Below are 25,911 nucleotides of genomic sequence, written 5' to 3' on the forward strand. Positions count from 1 at the left end.
AGGACCGTCGGTGGTGCACTCAACCAGAATAACCAGCCCCGAGCAGTGGGATCCCGTGGGCGTTGTGCGGTGCCCGCCCGGAGCCGTGACACTAGAATCAGCGCATTGTTGCCAACAATCTCCTGTCATCCGATGTGCCTCCTGTCCCTCTGGTTCCTGTTTGGTGGCTGCCCCTCGCCTGGCGTCGCGTGGCCTCGCATACCCACGGCGGGAAACGGACCCTGACTGGCCGCCTTGGGGCCAAGCGGGGACAAATGTGGGACCCAGCACATCCCACCGAGCCCAGCCGCCCGCCGACACCGGTCGCATGTGTGAGAGCTTGCCGGCCTTGCCGCACGTCATTCGTCACTGGACCGTTATGACGGCTGCTGATGAGGCAAGAACCTCAATGACCATTTAATGATGATGATATTGCCCGCCGTAATCAATTGGGAAGTGGGCGTGGATTGGCTTGGACTTCCATTCCATCCTCAAACTTTCGGTCCCAATTGCTACGGATAAGAGTTACCCCTCATGCAATTGTTGACGCACGGGGTCAAACTGCCAGGCACGCTGTCATGTCTGGCGTCTGATCCGGGGGCTGACTGAGCCCAGTATGTGCTATAGCAATCGAAAATTTCCAGAAAGCAACACAAATTCTCAATTTAAACCCTTTTTTAAAAAAACGCGAGAAATCAGCACAACAAGATAAAAAAAAAGTCGGTCACGTACCTCTCCTGCCCGCACCCTGCATTGATCCCGCGGTGATCAACCTAGCGCTCTGTCTCAGCGCTGAGCAATTAACCGACGTCCCACGGCGGGCAACCTGCACCACAAGGGCCGCCATTTGTGCACTCCAAAAGAAGAGCAGCTGTTTGTGGCCTGCCGGTTGTTGGCACTTGATGGGGAAGTCGGGGGTCGGCGCTGGCTGCGGAAAAGTTCTGGCCCTGCTGGATTTTTCTACCTAAGGGCAAACTTAAAGTTGGGATGGGGAAGTGGACCTCAAAACCGACGGATGGGGGCGAACTGGACTCGCAGGGGTCGGCGGTTCTTGCTGTTGCTGCTGCTGCTGCTGCTGCTGCTGCTGCTGCAAGTCACCTGTTCAAACACCTGGCTGGTTTGGATCCTGTTTGCTGGAAATTCTTGCTTGCTGTGGGCTGTCAGCTCATTGGCGGGGCTGCTTGTTAAAGACGAGGCAAGCACTCAACACATGAGGTTCTTGAAGGCACCCACGCTGCTGACAGGGAAAAACACATACGTCGTGCGGATAGTTCTTCGCTTCTCCCCGGTGTTTCGCAAAGAGTCGATGCAGAATAGACCCAACAAGCACAGAGATAGGGTCTGGTAACTGCGTCAAAAGGGTCCTCTCATCAACTTTTGTACCTGTCGCTCCCGGCGGCTGACCTCCGAAAACAGGAGACGTGTGTGGGCGGTGTGTCCTGGCAAATGATCCCTTCGGTCCCATCTTCCCCGGACCAGACCCTAGGCCGCTAGTACTACTTTGTGATAGTAAGCCCGTTTATCAATCGATCCGCTGCGAAAATATCCACAATTTACGTGCTTGGCATCAATTCGGAGTCTCTGAGAACCTGTCATATGCGCCGCTGCATCGTCATGCTGCCAGCCATTGCTGTCGACGTTGTTCCTCCAGGTAGGACACGCAGTTTGATAGGCTAGCTATCACAGCCCTTACCAAACTTGAAAATAAGTTACTGCGTCCACCGAGAGCCACAAAATGCCGTCGACATCTTCCAGCTGTTTGTCCAGATAGGATGCTATTGTGAGGGACTTACCCCGCTCTCGCGCTGCCACTAATAGCCTTAACTCTCACTTTAGATTAAAGGTTATGGGCTTGAGGGTTAGGGTTAACTAAGTCCAACCCCACCTGTTCCTGATTCTTGGCGCTTGGCACAATTCGGCAAACTGACCCGTGCTCTCTCGGGATCCGAGCAAATCTTGGGGACCGCAAAACCTCGAGCTCAGATCCCGACGCCGACGCCGACGACGACGGTGACGCCAGCCTGCCCCGACCTCACAGCCCCCAGTTCCAGACCACAAACATGGCGAAGAAGGGTACGGATCTTTCTTTCTAGGATTTTCCCAAGAATAATCGAAGGCAATGGCTAACGCGCCCCGCGCAACCCAGCCAAATCGCGCGTCATCAGCGTGCGCCTTGTCTCCATGGCCATGACGGGCTACTTCTACACATTCACCCGGCCCCGCACGTCTCTGCCTCTGAGCATGATTAAATATGACCCCATCGGTACATGAAATCCTCCCTCTGGGCTCCAGGATTTCACCCGATCCAACTGCTAACAAGCCGTCCAACTAAAAACAGTCCGGAGGAGAGTCCTCTTCCTCGAGCAAAAACGAAAGGGCAAATAATGTTCTTGATCAGTTATTTCGACTGTCGCGAGGCGTTGTGGTTCCGGTGTTGTGGGGAGTGAGAGGTAACAAGTCTGGGGTAGAGCTGTCAGTGAGAAGGCGCAAGCCAGCGTATTGCATGGGCGGACGAGCCTGGACAGGTGTGATGATTTTAGCGAAGAGAACGGAGGTTTCGAACCGGGCAATGAACAACATGCCACATCGCAATAACGGCCTGTCACCGCCACCGGATCGATCGAATGAAGACGATAGCCGGGCTGTTACGGGTCGGGAATTCGGGAGCTGAGGCTAAGATCTTGGGGGTCTGCAAATAGTTGTTGTCCTCTCGTCATCTGGCTTCAACCTGGTTCGACAATTGGCATTTCAGGACCCGAGTGCTGATCAGACTCGGCACCGGTGGTCGTAAATGTGTACAGTAATTTATGTATGTGTATCATAAGCTCGATAGAGAGCATGGTCGGGCGTTTTAGGGTTTTATGACATATATGTATACCGGCTTCATCAAATCTAAGCGCAATCTTCTCAGCCCTTGGCTGTCATGGTTGTCTGCTCGTTAGTTTCCCAGAACCTTGAAAGGGAGAGCAGAGTCTCACATGACCGAATTGATTCAACTGATTCAACCCGCAGCAGGTAAGTAGACATACATGTCTTCCGGTCTGCCCCAAGATTAAGTCTAATAAATAGGTACAGGCCCAAGATTGTGAACTACAATCACACAACATGCCTTTATCTTACATCACCATTATTTCATGTCTCATCAGCAAACCGCAACTGGTTGAGCAGACCGCAGGCATTCAGTAAATCGAAAGTAAAATCGCAAACGAAGTTCAGTTAAGCACGCAAGTTGGGAAAGGAGAGAAGAATATTCGCATCAGCAAGACGGTTTTGCGACATCGTGAGTGAGTCTTGTGAGTCTTCCGATTTCAACAAGTATTGAGGCTGTGACTGCGACTGAGACTGGGACCGGGAATAAAGCGATGACTGTGACTCCCCTTGTCTGCTGGCCCCAGTCAACGACGTTGTTCTTTGTGAACCATACGTGCGAAGATTGATTGGCTTTTGGCTGAGAGACTGAGGAGCATTCATAAGACCACCTTTCTGCGAGGTCGTAGGGGCGAATCTGGATTCCTTTTGGGCGCTTGGGGGAGGAACACTGAGAGTAGGGTTGAACACGTTACCAGGAAGGTGTTGTGCTCCTTGCCGCATTGGATATTGTTGTTGTTCTACATTTTTCTTTCCGGATCCTGACTCTGTTAACAATCTCCGGCGCAATCGCTTGGTTGTTGGTTCGCTCCGAGGCTGTTTGGAGCTGCGGGGGGTGTCATCTCGATTCTCAAGACCCACATCTACGGGATGCCTCCTTTTGCTCACACGCTCCGAAACTGAGCTGCTGGGGACAAATGAATTAGATTGAACGGTCCTTTCGGTCTTGGGCGTGGTGGGAAAATTGTGCTCCCCTTCATTCAACGCCAGCCCATCGGGGTGACTGGCGAAAGCCCCCTGCGTCTGAACTGCAAAATCTTCCCTCCCCTGAAGACTCAGCGCTGCTGATGTGCTTCGAGTAACACGCTTCATGATTGACTTGGGCCGTACCGCCTCTCTGCGCCGAGCTTTCTCCTGGTCCACGGATGGAGCATTCGGCTCGCTGGACACATTAGCCGGACTGCGAACAATAACGCGCCGGATTTGATCCAGCCTTTTCACCTGAAAAGAAGAAAGTGCTCCCCCAGCAGCGATCTCCATGCCGCTTGATAGGTCCGCTGGCTCACTCGGGGATCGCTTACTGGCCCCGGGCTGAACCAACTGATCCTGATGACCTTCAGTTGGGTTCTCATGGATCAGTTGGACTTCCTGTGAACCACTATGATTTGCAGGCCCAGCAGCGTTGCTGTTTATTGGAGACAAACCTGACTGACCACTCTCATAATTGGTATTTTTCTGATGTAATCCCGCCAGCTGCTCCAGGGCTCTCATAATTTCTGCATTGATTTCTTCAGCGCTGCCGTTGCTGGTCTTGAGGAAGGTTAAACTGTTGACATCGAGCCCTTGCTTGAGTGCCCATTGCTCAAGGGCGGTGGTAAGTGCTCGATACTTGGCATCCTGTGATCTAACCTGTTCTTCGTATTCAGAGACCCTCTTTTTATGGTTTATGAGCTCTTCCTCAAGCGTTTTGATCCTAGAACCAAGGTTACTCCGCAGTTGCTCTGCACTGGCTGTCGACTGTGCCAGCTCCTGTGTTGCTGTAACTGCCCTGGCTTCCGCACTGCCGAGACTCTCCTTGAGTGAATTGATAACCATAGCGGCTTGATGTTCGCTTCGCTCCTTCTCCTGAAGTTCCTGTTTCGAACGTTCTAATTGAGCTGAGATTGAATCCAGTTCCTGCTGTTTTTCACTGAGCCTCTTTTCTGCGTCCGCTTTTGCAGCCTGCATCTCTAAGAGGAGCTCCTGACGTGCGTTTTTAACAGCTTGTTCCGTTGCAACCTGAAAGGCCTTCTCCTTTTCCTTGGCTGCTTGCGAAAGTTTCATGAGGTTCGATGATAGGATTTCTAGTTCAGAAGCGTATGCCTGGGTCTTCTCGTTGAGTTTGATCTGCAGTTCTGTCAAAGAAGTTGTTTTGGAAGTCAACTCCTCCCGTAGCTCGTTAGCCTCAGCTTCAATGGACTGTAGATAGTCGATCGCTTCCTTGTTTTCTTCATAAGCGGCATCCATGGCAAGCAAATCATTCTCAAGCTCGTGGATTTTGTCAGCCTGCTGCTGGGCGATCTCATGAAGATGTGAAAGTTCTGTTTGGTGCTTCTCGCACTCAGCCACCTGCTTCTTATACAACGCCTCAGTCTTTCCATGCTCCTCGGCTTTGTTGGTCAGCTGGCTGGCCAGTGATTCAAGTTGGTTGTCCAAGCGGAGCCAGATCTTGTCTGCGTGGGTTCCGAGATCCTTCGAAAGTTGGCTAATGGCCTCTTCAGCGTTCCCTCCGGCTTCCAGTATAGTGTCCAGTTTGGTTACAATGCTGGATAGATCAGTTCCAAATCAATCACAAGCAGAAGGGGGGAACAGCCTACCTCTTCAGGGAGTTCGCTTGGGTGTCCTGAATGTTGGATAATGTATCGAGTTGACCGGACACAACATTAGAGAGAGCTTCCAAACGGCTCGCAAGGGCATCAAGCCTGTTCAAGCGTGGTTAGCCTGCACTCCATGACTTTGATGAGCTGGGCAGGAGTAAGTACCTACCGTTGTTGAAAATCCTTAGTTTCTTTCTGGTGCCGATTGTCTGCCTCCTTTTGCTGCTCTTCCAGCTTGTCAAAAATTTTCTTGCTTTGTGCTGCTAATGCTTCAAAACAGCTAGCAGTCTCTTGAAGTTCCTTCAGCCTCTCAGACAACAAGCGAACTGTTTCTCTCTCTTTCCCTAGCTCTGAGTCCTTTTCCTTAATTTGGTCGGTCAACAGGTTGATCTGACCATACACTAAGTAAGGTGTCAGCTTAGCAAATATACACGGAGAACCGTGGTTGGATGCTTACACTGTGTTGCCTCGGCCTTATTTTGTGCAATTGTCTGACGGACTTTTTCCATCATCTGCTCACGGATGACTTCTGCTTTGCGAACTGTCATCTCGACTTCCGCATTGCGAGCCCTTTCCATCGCTCGAAGCTGCTCAACCACTTCATCCCAGTGCTTCTTCGAACGCGTGTAGAGATCTTGCTGCTCATCGATTGCGGAGTTGATGTATGTCTTGCACGTGTGATACTTTTCATTAAGTTTCTGAAATCGTTCCTCGGATGTCTTCAACTTAGCCTCGAAGTCTGCAAGTTGACCTGACATCTCATACTTGGCAGTTTGGAGAGCTAAAATCTCTCTCGATTGTGCTTCGCTGTTGATTGCGTACTGCTCCAGAGTTTCCGCAGCTTCTGCAAGCTCTTTCCTGAGTCTCTTGATATACTTGTGGTACTTCGCTTTCTCAAGTTGGAGCGTGGCACACTGCTCCTGTTGGTATTTGTTAACGATCGTTGCCATGTTTTCCGCAAAATGCTGGCTGATATCCACTCTCCGCTGCCGCAACATGGGGCTTGATGATAGCGAATTAACTCCCGACCTGTGATTGTTAGTTTGGCAAAGGAGCGAACCGCGAACAAACAAACCTCTGTTTTGAAATGTTGGAACTCCGCGATTGTGGACGAGACTGGCTGGGTATATAGACTTGGCAAGACGGAACTGTTTCTCTCAATGGCTGACTGACCATCTGACTTCTACTGTTCTCCGTCATCTCCCTTCCGGACTGGCAATTCCCATGTGTCGAAATGGCCACCTGCTGCTCTCCCTTTAGGTCTTTCACCTCGTTTTCAATCATGGCATATGCACCTTGTTGACAGTGCTCCAAGTGATGATGACTCGTTTGAGCATCGTCTTCGAATGGTAGTACATTCCGCTCTAATGGATGAGACTCCGATATTGTCTGGAGTGTACTGTCAGGAACACGAGCTTTTGTCGATACTTTTTTCTGTGTTTCCTTGTGAGAAGACAATTGATGAACAGCGGAGTAGGCCGACTTCGAATCCGGAAACGGCCCATTCGTTGCCGTTGGTGGGGGAGAGTCCGGAAAGGGGAGACGAAGGGGAGATTCACGAGTCACTGTTGGTTCGGTTGTGTCGATAAGCCTGTGGTTGGCCCTTTCTTTGGCCTGGCCTTTGGAACCCTTAAATATCCTCTCACATCTATCCTCGAATAAAGAACCGGGCTTCCGAGGACTGTCATATGGCGAAACAGGGGGCAGATTTCGGGGAAATTGCATTCTAACATTAGACTCTCCAGACGCTGGTGATTTCTTCAACGACTGTGTAGATCCATCATCCGGCGGGGCAGCTGATTGCTTACTCGACAGACACGTGAACTGGCCGGGCGTGATCTTGATCGGAGGACCAAATGAAAACGACTCTCTGGTGCTCTTCTCCAAGTCCCGGTTGAGCGCCTGTGGTTTCGGAAGAAGACTGAACCCCTCGAAGCCACTGGCATCAATCTCGTCCTTTTTTGGACTTTCATGTTGACTATGACTCTTTAGGGACCGTGGGCTCTGTTGATCAAGTAAGGTAAATTCCTGCTTTTCTTGCGCATCGTGAGCAGGACTTCGACTCTGACAGGGTTCGTCTTTACTGGGTCGATGAAACTGCCCAGGACTGCGCACCAAGTCCACAGAGTCTAATGATTCCTGATCATGACGCTCTTCATGTGATGTTCGTACCATCGTAGCTGTTGCGGAGTGCCCATAAGATGTAGTAATGGGCATCAGATCAAACCTGATGTTCAAATGGAGTGATATAATGCTACGGGTTAGAAGAATTAAGAGAGTGGGGGTTGAAACTAAAGCAAATTAATTTACAACCTCGCAAAGAGGTGTTTGAAGGCTAAGACAGGGGGATTGCTGACCCTGGGAACCTTGAAGGATCGAGAGAAGAGTAAATTTCATGACTCGTCGACCATCATCGAAAATTGTGTGTGGGTATACTGCCTTGCGCTTTCCCGCCCATATAACCAAGGGTTCAAGAGAAAGTGTGAAGTGGGAGACCATTTTTGGTTTCCATTTTTGAAGGAAGCTACGATTGGGACTTGACAGGTTACTAGCACTGCTAGCAATGGATTGTCATCACTCAACAGTTCGCGACTCATAAGGCGATCCTTAAAGGGAGACAGCAGTGACTCTTAAGCGTCGAGCCTTACAAAGACAATGCGACTCCAATGGAGTTCGATTCCTATTATGTAGTAGAGATCTGTGACTGAGAGCATCTCCTAATGTTGAAACATGATTTTTTTCTCAAGCGCCTTTGGTTTCATACCAAATTCAAAGCATCATTATCAAACCGCTTCTGACCGTTCTCTCAATCACAATGTACTTGAAATTGCCAAGGCAACTTTTTCCTCTTGAACCCCACCCATAGTTTGAAGACAAGATCTGTACACGACATCCCTTTTCAGTGAGCCAGAGAGATTATACTCAGGGGTAATCAGGACGATTTCTCCAGATATCTGCTCTTGGCGGTAGTATAGAGCAGTGTTCCCGACTCCTCAGTACGATCAATATATGCAGCTATTCGACAATACCCTGATATGTACGACCATACCCAGTGGAAAGCACGGCATCCCGTCTGCTCTGCCTTAGTTAAGCCACTGAGGGCCCAGTTAGTAGTTGGGTCGGTGACGACCAGCGAATCCTGGGTGTTGTACGTTTTCTTTTTAGACATGCTCCATTTTTGGAGCTTCTATTACCATTCCTCCTAGGCAGACCACATCCTTTGTGTACATATTGACGTTGCGATCCTTGGATTGTTCCGTATTGTAGAAAAAGACAGGCGGGTTAGCATGTCGGTCTCTTCAAAGACTAGTATTAGCCCCTCAAACATTTCCTTTCGTGTCAAAAGCTCTTTGGGAAATCTCAGCAGAAAGGTTGACTTGTTAAGTACAAAGTGGATCCTTGATTCCGATGTCCTTGAAGACTCGCGCCATCTTAAGCAGATCAACATTAGCCTTCGAGGTACTGTCTCATGGTGTTCTTGTGCTCATCGCCATGCTCCGTGTAGCAGACCATCACACAGCCATGCAAGAGGTCCAAGCCATACGTATCACCAACAATGTACATATCACTTACCCTACACTATCGACATAATGCGGTTGTTGAAAAACCAGCGGCGACACAAAGAGCATCCTCTTATCCACCATCACCACAATCCCACATCACTTATGGTTTCCTCTCTGTGATGTGACGTTGCCTTTCCCCTCCACTCACACCCCTCCACAAAGCGCCGTTCACCCCCTCCCATGCCCAATTCTCGATCTTTGATTGGGCAACCAGACTCAAACCCCTGACCACCATGCAAAGCCAAGCCTGCAGGTCTGCAAGTTTGACGCCAAAGCCAACGTCAACCTCCTGTTACGGGCCCGGCCAAGCCTGTGCCGGGCGCTTGCAGAAGCCAATGAGGTCTGCCGCATGGAGTGAGAGAGCGATGTGATGATGCGGGAGACTGCTGTCTGCGAGGATTCTGAACAAGTGCCGAGCTGTCGAGAGGGCAAGGACGGGCTGCGATGGTGGCGCGTCGCATTGATGAGGGAGGAAGATTTAGAGGAATAGCCCTTGTTGGCGAAGCTGACGAAGAGGGCTTTCCTGGCTTTAGTTTGATGTAAAACATTAACACACATGGCATGGTACTGCATGGCTCGGAAGGCAAACCCCGCTGTGGTTCTTAGCCTCAGTCACGGTGATGGGGAGTCTGAGTGGTCGAGGAGCAGGATTGCAGGGAGGGGGGTGTGCGTGAGAATGATAGGCTTGGAGAGGTCCGAGACAGAGAGGGTGCGTGTTCATATAATCTTTTCGCTTGATCTATATGTGGGCATTACCTATTGCAAAAGTTTTTTTTGGCAGACATCGTGCACCATCCATCCTTTTTGTTCCCGGTCAGACTGCCTGCGTCCATCCCATCAGCCTGCTTACGCTACCCTTGTATATACTCGCCAGTGCGCCCGGTGCGTCACTTTCGCCTGTTTTCTGTCAGACATCCTCCTGCCTGGTTCCCGCAGCTGATCGAGTGGTCGTTCGACACATCGTTCCACTTAGGCGCCGGGCGTTTGTTTGTACTTGGACAACATATCCATCAACAAACGTAGAGACGGCAGCCGCACATTCGAGACATGTCAACTCCCACCGGCAACTTCCCTCTCGCGACCGAGACATCCAACTCTGTTTTCAGTTGGGATGTCGTAGACGGGTCTGCTGCTGGTGCCTCGGGTAGCTCGTCCGGCGGCATCCATATCTCTCGTGGAGCGCTGATTGCCATCATTGTCATTGTCATCGTCGTCGCTAGCTTCGGCAGTAAGTTCCCGCAAGATCGTCTCTCTGATAGGATATCAGACTGACTTGACGTTTAGTTGCCACGTCTATTCTGTTCTACATCGCGAAAAGACGCGAGTGGACGGTCAAGGAGACGCTGCGGAGGTCGGCAAAGAAGGTGGTCGATGCCCTGACGCCCAGGCGGACCGAATTCCCCAAGTCAGTCAAGGAGTCTATGGGCCGAGGCGACGTGCCGCCAACACCCCGTATTAAGCCAGAGTATTTTGATGAGGATGTCGAGAAAGGCATTGAAAAGGAGGGTGACAAGAAGAAGCAGACGAACGTTGGCCGGAAGTGAAGGACGTATGACAAACGAGGAACGCCTGGTGGGATATACCCAGTGGCGGATAACACGGTGAACAGTGGAGGACATCAAGATGCGCGCACTTCGCAATGACTTCAGATTGTGATGACGGACATTAGCTTGGGAAAGTATTTCATTGTATGATATAGGGCCTGGGCAGAAGCGGATTTGGCGTTCATAGTTTCCGGAGAGCGTTGTTGCTGGCGCTTCTCCTGTCGGTGCGGGGTTTGGTTTCTGGCGCTGGTTGTGGCTTCTTCTTCTTAGATTCGGGTATGAATGTAAGCACTTGCTCCCCAACAACCTCTCCTGTCCTAATCCTAGAAGCACGGGTGTCCTTCTGTTCCCGCTCGCCGAAGGCGGTATCCCCAAGCTTGCCGCCTTGCTCTTTGGAGGACCGGATCTGCATGACGACTTCGTCCTTGGGCTTGGATGCTTCATGCTTCTTGGGCTCTTCAACTTTCTTCGGCTTCTCCTTGGGCTTCTCTGGCTTTTTGTTCTCGCGCCGGGGCTCGCGCTCGTCTTCGGATCCGCTGCCTTCGCTGCTCTCCTCTTCGCTGGAGAAGTCGCCCATCTTGACATCGCCGTCCTGATCTCCTTGGGCACCGGGAATCTTTGTGCTTGGGTTGAGGGCGCGAAACTCTCTGCTGGTTTCGTCGACGGCGAACTCTTCGTCTTCGAAGAGCTTTCCGAAACGAGGATCTTGCAGCATGGCAGCCGCAACGTCGGGCTTTCCTTTCTTCTCTTGGCGCTCCGCGATCTTCTCCACGAGCTTCTGGTTAACCTTGACCTTCTTGATGCCTCTGATACGGCTGGAGCGCTCCTTTTCGATCTTCTCCTTGATACGCTTCGCTCGTTCCTCTTCCCAGATGTAGGGGTTGGTGATGAGCCTGGCCTGATCGTACAGCTTGGCATGCACGAAGAAACCATGCATGTACGGCCGAAGCAGATTGGTCTTGCCAATGAGGTGGTCCAGGCTGAGGGACTTGAGCTCGGGCTTGGTGAGGAACTTATAGTTGTCGTAGGTTTCTGTCCGCTTCTCGCTTTCCATCTCATGAACCAGGTTGTCCAAGAAGTGGCACCACCTTGGCGCGAGACCAAGATTAGGGATGAAGAAGCAATGCATCTGCTTGCCTTCGTTGGCAGTCAAGATCATGCCTGAGTCTGGGACATGGGTAACGAAGTTGAGGTCGACAAGCGGCTCAACCGAGGTCCAGAGGTCACCGCTCTGTTCATCCCAGATCTTGATAATTCGCTTATCTGCCGAAAGCAGCTTACGCTCCTCGGTAGGAGTCGTAAGGTGGATGAGATTCTTGATGGGAAGCCCCATGCCCTGGTCCTTTTTCAACAATGGGCGCGGGTTTCTCAGGTCAAAGATGCGGATTTGACCAGTGCTGGTACCAAGAGCAAGAGATAATCCATCTCTGCTGTAGTCCAGGGCAGTAATCTCGCCGTCCTGGTTCCCAAGAACAGCTACACGGCTCTTGCTGCGTGGGTCATAGAACTCGACAGTACCAATGGAAGTGCCGAATGCGCAAAGACCGTGAGTGTTCTCAGCGACTGCGGCAACGTTGACAGCACCAGCATGAATGCTGCCCTGTAAGCCACTGCCGGGTTCATCCTCACCGACATCAACCTGCCATGGGCGCAGGAATTGGCCCCTTTCCAAGTCCAACCGGAAGACCTCTCCGTACCCTGACCCATCCGAACTCAACCCAACGGCAGGAACCAAGACTTCACAACTCTGTCGAAGGTATGCAAGATCGCGACCGAACCGAGGAATCCTGATGGAGTAGTGGCAACCCATCGGCGTGTGGAACTCGAGTGTTCGGTCACATTGGAGGTGGACGCTCTTTGAATAGTCCTGGCTAAGAAGCAAGAAGGTGACGTTTTCCGAGTTCGTGTGCCGGGAGAAGGAGAGCGACAGTTCTCGTGTGTTGTGGACATGGAACTGGGGCTTGTATGTGCCCGTACTCATGATCCAGTTGCCATCTTCACTGACACGGACGCAGTTGCTGGCTGTCAGGGGACAGTGTTAGGAAAATCGATGCCGAGTCTGAGGGGATTTGATGTAACTTGCCTTCCTCAAATTCAAATTCCTGTATCAACTCAAAGTTGTTGAGGTTCTCTGGGTCATATTTGGCTGACCGTTTCCTGCGGCGCAAGAGCCAGTCTGGGAGTGGGCGGGCTGTCGACGGCCCCGCGACAGTGTACCTGGGATGGAGCGTTAGCCTTTTGTTTATTTTCGAATAATGGCAAATGAGTGGTCATATAGAAACTTACACTGGAACGGGCCCTGGATTCGTTAACTTCATGGCGCGCGATGATGTTGTGAACGCAAAAGAAAAAAGAGTAGACAGAAAGAAAAACGCAACACTCGTCATCACCAAGCGCAAAGCGCAAGCTCTGGACGCATTGCGGCAGAAAACCAAAAAGTTTCGAAGGTTGCGTCCTAAAGAGGAAGGCGGGGAGACTTGCCCGTCTGAGCGGTCAGGGTCGTGGCCCACCAGGCCATTGCTCCACCATGTTTTGCTGCGGCATGTTTCGTTTCGTCAGCCACGTCTGCGCACACTGTTTGATTTTTTGTATAATTTACTTGATCATATATGATGGCATCCTCATATGAAAATGATCTTTTTAGACAGGCCACATATATAAATGCATGTGTCAGTCTAAATAGGACTGAACTGTACCTTTACAATGCGCTGTCCTGCTAACGCTGACCCCCATGTTATTTTTTCGCGCCCCATCCCATCCATGTGGTCCACCCCTGGCCGTGGGGCTCTTGGCGCGCCTCCACCCTTTTGGCAGCTCGCGCTCTTCGATCTGATCCAATCTACATCCACGGTCGCTGTAATCTGTACCACCTCAGGAAACTGCCAGGAGTTGCACCACGCCTTACGACTATCTGCCTCGACAGAAGCCGTCGCCGGCTCAGCGTATCGAGTCCCGCGGCTCTGTCATCGTCCGAGGGACACTAAAAGACGCATAAGATTTTCGATTAGCCATCGAATTGGCAACCGCGCATCGCTGTCATTCGATCACGCGCTCGCCGAGCCGCCGTCATCCGTTGCGAAGCTTCGAGCTAACCATTTGCTCAACCCGGTGTGACTCTTGTACCAGACGCCAGCGCGTGCATGTGTTCGACGAAGGGCTGCCGGTGATCTCTAAGGCGTGGCAGTTGTTGGGGTGTACGCGCTGCCATGGAGATCTGCAGCCCGGCGCAAAGAGAAGACGTCCGCATAGCCCATCTCCCATCTCCCTCTGCCGCGGCTCATACCCCGCGGGTTTCAACCGCCACCGCAACTGATCTCGTCGCTTTCTCCGATAACTATCGGTAGTCGCGGCTTTGAACCCGTATGCTTCAGCGTCTTGTCCGACCAACCCCTCGAATTCCTGGTCTCGGTGGATGACCACCCGCTTCCTGTTCGCACATTCTGCGCGACGCCTACATTATGGACGCGGGCGAATATGAGACGAACACCCTGTTGATTGTGAGCACGCGCTTCCCCAGAGTGCGTTTGATGATCTATGAATGTAGCTAACCTAACTGCTGATGGCAACAGAGCAACCTCTCGGCTATTTCCTTCCGTATCTATGAGCCAATCGCCTCGCAGTCCATCTATACATTCAATGCTTCCGATGTCGAGGACGCCCTCCGCAATGATGGCCTCCTGGTCTACATGGATGCCGTCAGACGCGGCATTTGGTGCTTCTATCTCTCGTCCAACGACCCCTCCACGACCACACATCCTGAACAGCTCGGCCTACATGCGCGGATGGAGGTTTGTGGGTACCCCCTCGGCCTAGTCGCAAACGGCAGCTTTGAGCCTGTGGGACTGTTCAGGAATCGGCCGTTGGGGCCAAATGCAATCAACACACCAACCAGTTCATCGTCGACCAATTCCGCCGTGGAGGTGAAGTTCAGCTTCGATGGCAAGGCTGCGCCCATACCGAGTCAGGACTTTAAAGGGTACAGCACGGTCCCGGTACGGGAAATTTACGAATTCTTCGTCAAGGCGGTTTTGTCATCTTTGACAACCTTCTTCTGCCGCAATTCTGGCGCCATCCTGCTCAATCACCGCACTGTGCTTCTTCCCTCCACCGCTTTCGCCTCCGGAGACGCCGATTGGAACCAAATACCAAAACAGGCCGCCGTAGGCACGTTTCGCACACACTTGACTACTACGGGCTCACTTCTCATCTCTCTTCATGTCTCTCTACTCCACGGAATGGTCTCCAGTGCCGATGTACTGCGATCAAGCCTGCTCTCGGCCAGCTCAACGGTCCTTGCTGCCCCGTTTGGAACGTTTGGAACCTTACAAGGGGTTATTAGTACGGATGAGACCCAAGCGGGCGAGAGTGGTAGTTTTGGTCAGTATCCCGAGACGCAAGTTACACGAATGCGACAGAACCACACCGAGAGGTTCATTCAATGGAAGAACACCTGTTACACACTGCTTCAGATGAAGGGCATGTCGCCATCGCTGCTGGATGGGAGTCCTTGGCTCAACATACACTTCACCCAACGAAAACCATACGACTACCGCCCAGATGGCAAGAGGACACCGCTCAGCAGCTCTGGTCCAACGGCTCCATGGCCGGCTGTCCTCTGTTTCCGCAAGCCTAAACTTGAGTCAATGGCTGATGTACCCTTCGAGAAGGCCTTCAATGCCACTGGGATCGAGAGTATGGATCCGTTAAACAAGGCCAAGGTGTGGTGTGAAGGCGTGTCGGAACGCGAAGAGGCCTTGGCAAGGCGTAAGAAGGAAAGAGATATCACTGCAGCACAGGATCACGCCCAGCTAGCAGATCAGAAAGGGCAGTCTCAGACAAACGGTTTGTCGCCCATGGGAGCATGGCGTCCTGCCAACGGAGTCGTGGCTGGATCTACAGCTGGAGCAATGTACCCGACCCCTCCAGATGGTGTGCAGCAGATTGGAGCTGCAGCCTTTGATGCTGCCCAGATGCAAAGCCCATCAGGCCAGCTCCCATCGAATAACATAGCGGGAGTTGGAGATCAAGCAACGCAAGTTACTGCTGGTCAAGCTCAGGGGCAAGCTTCGGCGCTTGCTCCGGCCCCAGCTGCTGTCACTGAACCGGCCTTTAACTCAACCAATTTTCCAGAAGAAAGCTATTATGGAGATCTGGGAGAAAATTTGTTCGAGGGCAATGAGCTCACGGAGGCCGACTTTGAGAACATCTTTGATGAGCAGCCCACCAGCATGGACTTGTACATGCCAATGCTGGACGGTGAGCCCGCTCAGCCTGCTGTTCAGGACAACAGCCAAAATCAAGGAGGTATGGAAGGCGTCCAGATGACGCCGAGTCAAGAAGAGCAAGGGGCGAGCTCAAAGCCATTGCCACCTGTGTTTGCTGCGAGACCGGACTTGAGGCCTCCTAACAACAACACCTTGGTTAATCAACAAGCCCTGCAACAAAGTAATACGGAAAACTTTAATCGTAATTCAGCCATCGGCATCAAGCGACACCCTAGCCCATTTAACCCTGAGACTGTCTTCAAGAGGATCTGCCCAGCATTCTCCCGGCCGCCGCCGGTACCATTGGCACAGCGAAGTCTACCCTCGCGGCAAAGTGCGCGTCACAACAGCGTGTTTGAGCCGATCGAGTTTGACCCGTCTCTCGCGCTGACTAGCAAGAAATATGGCGAGCATGGCCTGTTCGATTACCGATCCGCTCTCAAGAACAAGGAAAGCGATGCGTTTTTCAATGTTAGTCCTGCTAGCACCAGCTTCCCAACGAACGTTCGCCAATGCAAGAGCCAAAACAACCCCCCTCAAGATTTTGGGTCAATCCTCGTCAAGCTGGCAGCAGGGCACGCGAACGGCTCAGTATCTCAGAAAGACGTCTTTTCCGACTCTGAATCCAGCACCTGGACCTCAGACGACGACGAGCACGCGGCGAATGATGCCTCAGGGCGTGCGTCATCCCCAGCCAAGTCTAGTGTTCTGCAACGGCGCCGGCCAGATGATGATGTCGTCTCTATCGCCGCATCCTTCCGCGAATTGGACCACCTCTCGGCCGACTCTCCCGGCTATGGACCCGTCGATATTGCTCGTCTGTCGACGGCCGAGATTCCCGAGCTCTCGTTGTCTCGGTACTTCGCCGACCCGGAGCCTGCGCCGCTGCGTTTGTCGGTTTCGGATGCCGATTTCATCACCGTGGCTCAAATCCTCACTGAGCAGGCGGCGAGTGGGTTTCTGAAGCTGCCTGCTGAACGGCCCTATTCGGACCTCCAGGATGCCAGGAGGAGCTTGGTCAAAGCTATTCGGTACTCGGTCCGCGGTCTGCATAAGGCATTGCCGCGAACACTCTCTGGGGCAGTCGGTTGCCAACTGCGGCCGTTGGCCGAGGTGCAGGACGTGCCGTTAATGCAGCCGATTGGGAGGGTACAAGTAAGGGCGAATGAGGTCTCGAAGTCCAGTATCTTTTCCATACCGGTACCACATGTCGAGCTGAGGAGGTATGACAACCAGCTGTCGGTGCTGCCGTCGGCTGTGTCGTTCTGGGAGACACTGGGTCTGGGTCCGGTCCAGGGACCGAAGGATATTGTCGCCGTCTGTGTGGTGCCGCAGGTTGAGGGTATGAGAGAGAACGCTGCGGCGTTCTTGGATAGGGTGCAGAGCACCTACGAGGTGCTACGGCTGGGTAGCTTCGACAGGCTACCTACGTCAGGAAACGTGGTGGATGGCTTGGTCCTGCTTGTCACGGATCAAGATGTTGGGTCTCCCGGTTTGAGCATGAACATGCAGCGGTCGGCGTTCAGTCACCCAATGGCGAAGGTGGCATTGGCATGTGCCAGTGCCCAAATAACGGAGAAGAACATCGTCGTATTCTTCGCCTACACCCCTGAAAAGCCGGGCTCGATTGTCGACGCCTGCTCTGCTTTCCAAGAACTCTTCGAGCACTACAAGCGGTTCCTGGTGGAAAAGAAAAAGCCCGTTGCAAACGAACTCGCTTTACAACTCATCCCGCTTGACTACATCGTCTCCGAGACAGGCCTCGTCGTTCTAACCCCTTCCGAGTGCGCTCGCCTCTGCATCGAGACCTACGACCGCTGCACGCTGTTCGGCGGGCCCATGCCCTCACCTGCTATCCTCCTTGAAAAGGCCCTGCCGCGCGCAATCGACTTCAAGCTCGCCGCCACACCTTCCCCAAACCTCCTTCGCGAAAACCAATGCATCCACATCGCCTACGCACGCAGCATCGACGAGCGCTGGGTGACCGCCGCGTGGACAGACAATCGCGGCAGCAACCAGGCCATTGCATCGTACTGTCTCGGCCGGAGGGGGAGGCCGCTCTCGCGGCCCTTCTCTGACGTCGTCCATGAGATCTGGGAGACCACACAGGCTATTATCTCGACATGCAAAGTCCATTGGCGAGTGATTATCACCAAGTGTGGCCCCATGGACCCCCATGAAATCGAACTCTGGGCAGCGCGCGCGCAGGCCGAGACGAGATCTAACGTCAGCTTGGTGCTGCTGACGGTCGACACCGATCCGTCGCTGCAGCTTATCCCGCCGGCAGCGACAATACCGACGTCTGCGCCGTCGGTGTTTTACTCGACGCCTGTGTCAACCCCACAGCCGATGTCGTCCATGTCGCCGGGCGAGAACCCGCCTACCCCATCCGGCTTCGGGGGTAGTTCGTTCACCCCCGGAGGAGGAGGGGCGGGGGAGTCCTCACAAACGCCCGGCTCCCAGCCGCAGTCGCAGCAACAGCAGCAGATTGACCTCACTGCAGGTGCGGATGGAGAGACTACTCTGATTGACCCCTCTGAGATGACACACGGCGTGCTACTTTCCCACCGGCTCAACAATTCCCCTTCCCTAACAGACCTCAACCCGGCCCTTGCAAGCGGGTACCTCATCAAGCGGGGAGGTCCACGGCCTGAGGATCTCCCGGTTGCCATGGAGGTCAATGTTGTGTATAGCGATCCGGCGAGAACGATGTATGACGCGCTGTTAAAGGAGATGTTAATATACTTCAGGGGGTTAGGGACGCTGGCAAGGGTTAGAGGGGTTGTCAGGCAGGATGGAGGGGGAGATGTAAGACCTTGGCATGTGGCTGTTGTGGAGAAGGCGGTTAGGGCGGTTTATTTGTTGATGTGAAGAACGATAGCAAAGGTAATAAATAGTAAGGGAGAGAGGGGATAGGAAAGATGGGAGGGAAGAGGTTGAATGGAAGGATAGATGGTGTTTGTTTGGAATGTGCCATCTTGTGTGTCTAGTTTCTATCTCTTTTTTTTCCCTATTTTCTCTCTTTTTTTCTTTTTTTTTGTTTCGTATTATGGGCGCATCGTGGGCATGTGTAGGGTTCTACCTGTACCTACTTGCATACATACCCCCCCCCCAACTCGGGCGAAGGAAATGGTCGATTTTTGGTCACTGCTTATTTGATATCTCACAAAAGTCGTCACATTACATCCATCATCGTAAATAGGTCGTGCTGGTCTATGTATCACTCGCTGCAGTGTCTATCGTCTATAGAGAGAGAGAAGGAGAGTGTGCCCAAACCCAGAAAGCAGAAAAGCCTAACCCAACCATTGCCCAGGATTCCCCATCCATAGATACACCTAGGTATTTACTCATTCCAGAAGCCAGGGAACAGATACTCGATCCTCTTCATCGCCTCGGGGTTACGGCCCTCAGGCTTAGTCATGAACTTGACGGCACCCTGGGCGCTGCCTTCCCAGTGCTTGGCCAGCACCAAATCGCTGTTCTCCTGCTTGAGCAGCTCATCCAGCACGGCAGCGACGAGATGCTTGGCATTCTGGCTGTTGGCAGCCATGTACTTCATGACCATAGCCACGTCAACATCCTCGCTCTCATGCCAGCAGTCATAGTCCGTCGCCATGCAAATCATCTGGTAAGCGATCTCTGCCTCACGCGCGAGCTTCGCCTCCGGCAGCGCGCTCATGTTGATCACCGACCCTCCCCAGCTACGATACAGGTTACTCTCAGCGCGCGTGCTGAACTGCGGGCCCTCCATGCACACCACGACACCGCCCATGTGCAGCCTGACACCATCGCCGCGCATGGCATCCGCGCACTTCTGCACGACCTTGGCCAGGCCTGCATCGAACGGGTCGGCGAAACCGACGTGCCCGACAACGCCGCCCTCGAAGAAAGTGAATGGCCTGACGCCCTTGGTGCGGTCGATGATCTGGTCGGGGACTACGAAGTCCATCGGCTTGATTTCTTCGCGCAGGGAGCCGACGGCCGAGAAGGCGATGATGCTGCGCACGCCGATGGAGCGCAGCGCGGCGATGTTGGCGCGGGAGGGCACCTCGTGCGGGGCCAGCTGGTGGTGCAGGCCGTGGCGCGCCAAGAAGGCGACGGGGTGCCCGTTGTGTTCGAGGATCAGGATTGGGGAGGATGGGTAGCCCCAGGGCGTCTCGGGGTTCAGGGCTGCCACGGGCGTATAGCCCTCCAACTTGCCCAGCCCGGTGCCGCCGATGACGGCGATGTGGACGGGGCCTAGGAAGAGATTGTTAGTGAGAGTTGAAGAGGGGAGAGGTTGAAGGGGGGAACTCCTCACGGTCAAAGGTGGTTGGGAGGTCGAGGGTCATGGTGAGCAATTGGATTTGGGAACTGGCAACGATGCGATAAAGCGATTGACAACGGCGACGACGACTGTGCACAAAGATAGCAACAGATGGCAATTGGTAAGCCAAAGAATGGATGAACGAAAGAAGGAGTTAGAAGTGAGAGCGCGCTCCTCGATGTATTTGTAAGAAGCAAACTTATCAGTCGATTTCTGTCTATCGTAAATCACAAGCGACCTGGTCTGCGACCCTGACCGCGGTTTTCCGCCCACCGTCTGTCTGGCTTTCTGCCTGGATAGCGTTTCCTTGAGCCCCTCCACAGTCCACCCAATGCTGTCGCAATTTTTCGGCGACTTTTTTGTTGGAGGGGCACGCGGCCCACGGGCCAGGATGGTCTTTTTTTGCCCCGCCGTTGCGACGACGTCGAGCATGTTTGAGGGATCCACCGCTGCCTTGCAGGGACTTACGATGGCGCTAATACAAAGAAGGTTAGCGTAAAATGAGGGGTAAGCGGATCCACCAGCTTGAATAGGCCGGGGCCTTTTTTGACGAAAGACCGGAAGTTGAATCCAGGTTGTGAAAATAGACCCAAAGTCCGACTTTGAAGAATCTCACGGCTCACAAGTCACGATTGAAGATTAAACCAAGAACGATAGCCGACCCTAAGTATGATCTGATTTGTTGGAGTCAAATCATATCTTCTCAAACCTCGCATAGAACGTCAGTCAACACTGTCATAAAACGGAACTCAATTTTGGCCTTAGGTTTTCGGGATTTTCAACATTGTGCTTGTGGTTGTATTTGCCAGCCGCCCACTTGCTCTGCACAGCAAAAGGAGTTTCAAGGATAGCAGTATCCAGTCTCTTAAGCTAGTCTTACAGCCTATGTGCGGCCTTTTCCCCCTGGAAACAAGATAGCGAGAGCAGCCTTTTTTTTTTCTTCGGGTATCTTGAAGGCGAAGAGCAGAAAAAACAAGGAAAGCAGCCATTCCCTCCTCACGCATCGTCAAGTCGGGTTACGGATAGCAGCCCAGCATCAATCAGCCCTCAACATCGCCCCATGTCATCTACAACTGCGGCTGAGCCAGCTCAGCCGGCAGCTCCGGCAGCTCCGGCAGCCCAGACGACAACAGCTACTGCCACGACTCCTGCTCCTCCATCCACTACTCCCGCTTCTTCCAGCACCCAAGACATTGCTGCTCCCCAGTCATCAAAAGATGCCCAACAAAAAGAAACGTCACAGGTCATCCGACGGCCCTTAAGCATAGAAGAGCTATGCTTCACCTCCGCCATGAGCTGCTTTGAGGGTTGGCTCAAGCTTGATCCAGCCATCGGCCCGCGGACCATGCACTACGTCACCAAGTTCATCTCGAGGACCCTCGAAAAGACCCACAACCTTAAGGATGTTCGGGAGAATCTGTCCAAGAGTGTCGAGGTCTGGCTTTGGCTCACCAAGGACTTTGCTGCGGCTATTCCCAGCTTGACGACGCGGTCCATCGGCCCTCTGTCCAGCTTGAACGACCCGGAGAGGAGTGTGACCCCGCAAGAGAGCACGACTTTGATCATCAAAAACTATTCCTCGCTCAAGGAGGATCTGCAGCTGCTGATTAAACTGATGCACATTGCAAGAAATCTCCTCGTCGTCCCTGAGCCAGAGATTCCTCAGGACCTCTGCGCTGCTACACAATTCGATCAGATGCTCTACCAGACGATTATCCTCTGCATCAACGTCACGAGTAAGGCTTACGACGGGGACGTGCTAGAAGACTCAGCCCGCTCTAAGCTGAGCGAGATTACCGAACTGTGTAAGTGTTTGTTGTGGAGACTTCGTTTCTCGACGGATTCTGACTAATACCATGCAGACAAGAAACTATTAGTGACATCTCTGCAGCAAGCACACAACTGGATCGCCAAGAATGACCGCAACAAGATGGCCTTCTGGTCGACCGTGCTCTTCGACGACGAGACGCTGGCCGACGAGACCGAGGCGAACGACGGCGAGTTCCGCCCTGACGTTGCCAAGACGGAGGTGCAGAATTGGTTCGAGAGGAACTCCCGGCTCTGCGAGAAGGCGCGGCTCCTGTTGCGCGAGTACGAGGCAAATGTGGCCAGCCATGGGTATCCGGGTCACCTGCACCGCGACTCGCCCTTGGCCTGGAACTGGCTGCCCGAAGGATCGGTGCCTGTTCGCGCCGACGATGCCGATAACGACACCAAGATTACCCCCCAGTGGAACGAGGACGAGCCAGACAAGTTTGAGCAAGACAAAGCTTATGGCCGCGTCTCGCGTGAAATTGACACGTGGTGGCTGAAGAACAGGGATCCTAACTACGATGACTGGGTGGTCCCCATGCCAACCGTTGAGTTTGCCCAGCAGCGGACCGAGAACTGCAAGGCCAATCTGCTCAATCGCTATGTTCACTCGTACCGCGTGGCCGAGCACGAAGGCTCAGTTCATTCAGCCGAGGGCGTTCAGTCGGAAGGTGCTGGGGAAGAGGGCAGAGAGGGTGGTGGCCATTATACGCATGACTATGGCGAGGAGATGATCGAGGAAGAGAGCATCGACGATGACGACTCATACGGCGAAGGGCCAATGAACGGTCTCCTGACTGAGGTGCCCAATATCCTGGATCCGAAACAGATCGAGGCGCTGCACATGATTGTCAAGTCATGCATCCTCGACAATGCCGGCCTAGCCTTGAGCAGGGCGGGTGAAAACCTGCAAAAGACGCGATGTCGCATGTTTTTGGCTCTCGAGTGTGGCAGAAGCTTGCTGCGGGAGATCCTCGTCTTCATTGCCGTTTGGGAAAAGAGCGAGCAGTCGCTCATCTTTCAGCTTACCACTCAGATCGTCGAGGCCATCCACCACAGCGCCTTGATTCCCTTCGCCTGGCAGAGTCTGCGCATCCCCAAGGACATCATGTCTCCCGCGCAGACTGTCCTGCTCAGGCTGATCAACAACATGTTTCGGGCCCGTAACAATGACCCCCCTCCTCCCGACTCAAAGGAACACCTCCGGGACGTCAAGCTGCTTCACTTCCTTTTCATCCAGTTCCGTAGCCGGATTGTTCCCGAATGCGTGGCGTTGATGCACCTGCAGGCTCAGATCCGCAACGGCCTATGCGACCCGGCCGATTTCCCCGTCGACAGCTGGGACATGGAGCGTGCCAAAGATGGCATCCAGCAGTTCCTCGAGCTCTTTACCACAGTGAACGAGCTGCCTGAAACCCGCCAATATCTCATCGAATGGGAGGCAGTCTACGAAATGATCACCCTCCTCAAAGGCCTCGACGCTGGCGTGCAGAAGAAACCCATGGTCGAACTCCCCGCCCGCTCAGCAGCCCAACGCCATCATCCCCCACCCCCTCCTCACCACGACGACCCCGACGCAGGCTACGACTCCGAAGACGGCCCTCTCGTCCCGGGCCCGCCTCTCGAAGAACCGGCCCACAAATACCCCTGGGCCGGCATCAAAGGCCAAATCCTGCACATCCTGGCCGGCCTGCTCCAACCTCCCCCCGGCCGCAGCAGCCCCGGCAATCCCATCGTACAACATCAGATCCTCCGACACAACGGCATCATCGCCCTGCTCAACTGCTGCGTCTACGACGACTACAACCGCTTCGCCCGCGAGCGCGTGCAGATCTGTCTTAAGTGGCTCATGGACGGCTGCGACGAGGCAAACCGCTACTTACGCGACCTGCTTGCCTCGGCGCCGCCCCCGCCCAGTCTCAGGCCTACGGCCGGAGATGGGGGTCCTGCTACGGCGACGGTTAGGATCGATGGGATCGCGGGGGAGGTTAAGGTTAGGCGCCGCGATCCGGGGGATCCGCCTCTTCCTCCGCCTAGGCAGGGGAGAGTACCTGGGGCGGCGGCCGTTGCGACTATGATGGATATGACGGATGTGTTGCCGCCGGAGAATACCTTGCCTCCGATTAGGGCTCCGGGGGAGAGGGCCGGGGGAAGGAGTAGGCCGGATGAGTTGCTGAGGGATATTATTACATTGGCAGACGAGGCGGCGAGGTTGGCGATTGGGGGACGGGTGGATGGGGATGAGACGGAGGAGGATGATGACTTTATGTAAGTGGCGTTAGCGAGCAGAGGCGTAAGATAGGGCTGTTTTGTGTGCATTGCATGCATAGGCTGTGTTGACTGGTTGTTGGAATATATTGTGTTTGTATGGTGTAAGCGCGAGATAAATATACTGAACTGCGTCTTAGTCGATTGCATACATACAAAAGAAAAAAAAAACTGGTGGTTTCAGCCTCCATATCTGCTTCTCGACTTGGAAATATCTCCTTTATTGATTCCACAGTAGTCAACGGTAGACATGTATGCCATCTGTGCGCAGGCTGGCACCATCCCAGGGAGTTTACTGACCCATCTCGGGTCAAGTAACTCTTTCTTGGGGACCACCGGCCATATTTTCCTAGCACAGCACGAAATCCTCTTCACGGCAAGCCTTCTCCCCTTTGCATTTGTCAGGCTATCCTCAACGCCTGGCTGTCTCCCAAGTCAACCATATCCAGTCGTTCCTTAGATCTTGTACATTCTCCTTTCTTCCCTCCTTCCTCCCGTCATCACTCTCCTCTCCCTCTTACCCCCCTTTATACACCTTAAAATTGTCCATGGCTGCCTATCCGTTTGTCTGTGAACTTGTCAGCCGTTACGGGAAACAGACCCGACCTCGACTAGCATTTGTCTTTCTCGTTTCCTCCTGTTGAATGCCGTTCCAGCATTCCCATGAGTGCTTCAGCGACTTACTGCGCTTTCCTTCGTGCTCTCTGATCCTTTTGAAAACCCCCCCCCCACCTCCCACCTCTCCTCCCGTCCCACCTCCTCCAGAAGTTTAGAATGCAATATTTGCTCTGGAATGCTAAGTGGGCTGCTATGCCCTTTGGGACACCAGATCGCCTAAAAGAATGCGGCGGGGCAAAGGTGGCTTCTAAGATAGTGAGTATCGCTTCAGATCAAGTAACGGTTCGCCAGGACAATTGGAAGGACTGGGACATGTGATCCAGCCCACCCTGTCAGCTGTATTTGAGGGTGTTAAAAAAGGAACAAATAAAGCTTCCTTGTTCTTGGCCCATGTGTTTTGTGGTTGTTGTGACGTTTGACGGGTTGATACACCCTCCGCCCGCGGCGACCAGACTTCATGACTGCCAGTTGCCGTGGCTGTGAGGGCCTCCGCGGGCGGCAAAGCCAGAGCAGAACCAGGATGAGCAGCCCGCAGTCCTGATCGGGGAGGCAAATCACGGGGAAAACAGGGCTTCTTGCCATGGAGATCTGTACCAATACCCACAGAATCTCGGACGAGTACATCAATCGGCATGCTTTTGACATTTCATAAAGTCTCTCCAGGATCAACACCCGAGAAGACCTTAGGAGCCTGCAACCCAAGGGTGAGATTGGATTTTAGACCTCCCCATATGCTGAAGTATGTTGAGGTGTTGGAAAGACGGATGCAGATGCACCGCAGGTCGAGAAGAGGCCGGCAATATCGCTCGCTGGCTCGATGGCAATTTAGGAAAGCAAAACATGGAAGTCAGGTAGGGATTGTTACTTCCCTGATCTAGAACTCCATTATCGTGCTGCTTAAGGGTATATCATCTTCAGAAAAGCGTGTCCGTAGAGGAAGGTCAAGGTGAGCCAGAGAGGAGCAACATATACCGTCTTGAGGTCAACCAAGTTGCCTTTATCTAGAGCTTAGTCCTCCTCGCCTAGGGATCGTGAATGGCGACTCCAAAATATGTCAGGCCATCAGTACAAGCCCATTAAGACAAGGGAAAGTATGTGAATACATAGAGAGGG

At 53.2% G+C, this 25,911-nt stretch overlaps 7 protein-coding genes across 7 annotated transcripts; 4 read left to right on the forward strand and 3 right to left on the reverse strand.

Moving 5' to 3' along the window:
• Positions 1-966: 966 nt before the first annotated feature.
• CTHT_0044030 (mitochondrial 54S ribosomal bL33m domain-containing protein) lies at positions 967-2,364 on the forward strand (the record flags this gene model as incomplete). The annotated part of the gene is made up of 4 exons (XM_006694732.1): positions 967-1,072; positions 1,963-2,052; positions 2,126-2,242; positions 2,318-2,364. 4 exons carry the CDS (start codon positions 967-969, stop codon positions 2,362-2,364), a joined length of 360 nt encoding a protein of 119 aa, XP_006694795.1.
• An 831-nt stretch (positions 2,365-3,195) lies between these two features.
• On the reverse strand, positions 3,196-6,421 carry CTHT_0044040 (uncharacterized protein; the record flags this gene model as incomplete). The annotated part of the gene is made up of 4 exons (XM_006694733.1): positions 3,196-5,371; positions 5,424-5,528; positions 5,593-5,824; positions 5,881-6,421. 4 exons carry the CDS (start codon positions 6,419-6,421, stop codon positions 3,196-3,198), a joined length of 3,054 nt encoding a protein of 1,017 aa, XP_006694796.1.
• Positions 6,422-10,033: 3,612 nt separating this feature from the next.
• On the forward strand, positions 10,034-10,530 carry CTHT_0044050 (uncharacterized protein; the record flags this gene model as incomplete). Its single annotated transcript, XM_006694734.1, has 2 exons — positions 10,034-10,214; positions 10,271-10,530. 2 exons carry the CDS (start codon positions 10,034-10,036, stop codon positions 10,528-10,530), a joined length of 441 nt encoding a protein of 146 aa, XP_006694797.1.
• Positions 10,531-10,711: 181 nt separating this feature from the next.
• Positions 10,712-12,848, reverse strand: CTHT_0044060 (uncharacterized protein; the record flags this gene model as incomplete). The annotated part of the gene is made up of 3 exons (XM_006694735.1): positions 10,712-12,548; positions 12,682-12,747; positions 12,817-12,848. 3 exons carry the CDS (start codon positions 12,846-12,848, stop codon positions 10,712-10,714), a joined length of 1,935 nt encoding a protein of 644 aa, XP_006694798.1.
• A 1,140-nt stretch (positions 12,849-13,988) lies between these two features.
• Positions 13,989-18,571, forward strand: CTHT_0044070 (uncharacterized protein; the record flags this gene model as incomplete). The annotated part of the gene is made up of 3 exons (XM_006694736.1): positions 13,989-14,048; positions 14,100-18,470; positions 18,545-18,571. 3 exons carry the CDS (start codon positions 13,989-13,991, stop codon positions 18,569-18,571), a joined length of 4,458 nt encoding a protein of 1,485 aa, XP_006694799.1.
• Positions 18,572-19,137: 566 nt separating this feature from the next.
• Positions 19,138-20,125, reverse strand: CTHT_0044080 (transferase-like protein; the record flags this gene model as incomplete). The annotated part of the gene is made up of 2 exons (XM_006694737.1): positions 19,138-20,033; positions 20,095-20,125. The coding sequence occupies 2 exons, from the start codon at positions 20,123-20,125 to the stop codon at positions 19,138-19,140; spliced, it is 927 nt and encodes a 308-aa protein (XP_006694800.1).
• A 1,035-nt stretch (positions 20,126-21,160) lies between these two features.
• On the forward strand, positions 21,161-24,184 carry CTHT_0044090 (uncharacterized protein; the record flags this gene model as incomplete). The annotated part of the gene is made up of 2 exons (XM_006694738.1): positions 21,161-21,905; positions 21,963-24,184. The coding sequence occupies 2 exons, from the start codon at positions 21,161-21,163 to the stop codon at positions 24,182-24,184; spliced, it is 2,967 nt and encodes a 988-aa protein (XP_006694801.1).
• Between the last annotated feature and the right edge of the window lie 1,727 nt (positions 24,185-25,911).

Source organism: Thermochaetoides thermophila, assembly GCF_000221225.1.
Source record: "Thermochaetoides thermophila DSM 1495 unplaced genomic scaffold scf7180000011818, whole genome shotgun sequence".
Taxonomy (NCBI): domain Eukaryota; kingdom Fungi; phylum Ascomycota; class Sordariomycetes; order Sordariales; family Chaetomiaceae; genus Thermochaetoides; species Thermochaetoides thermophila.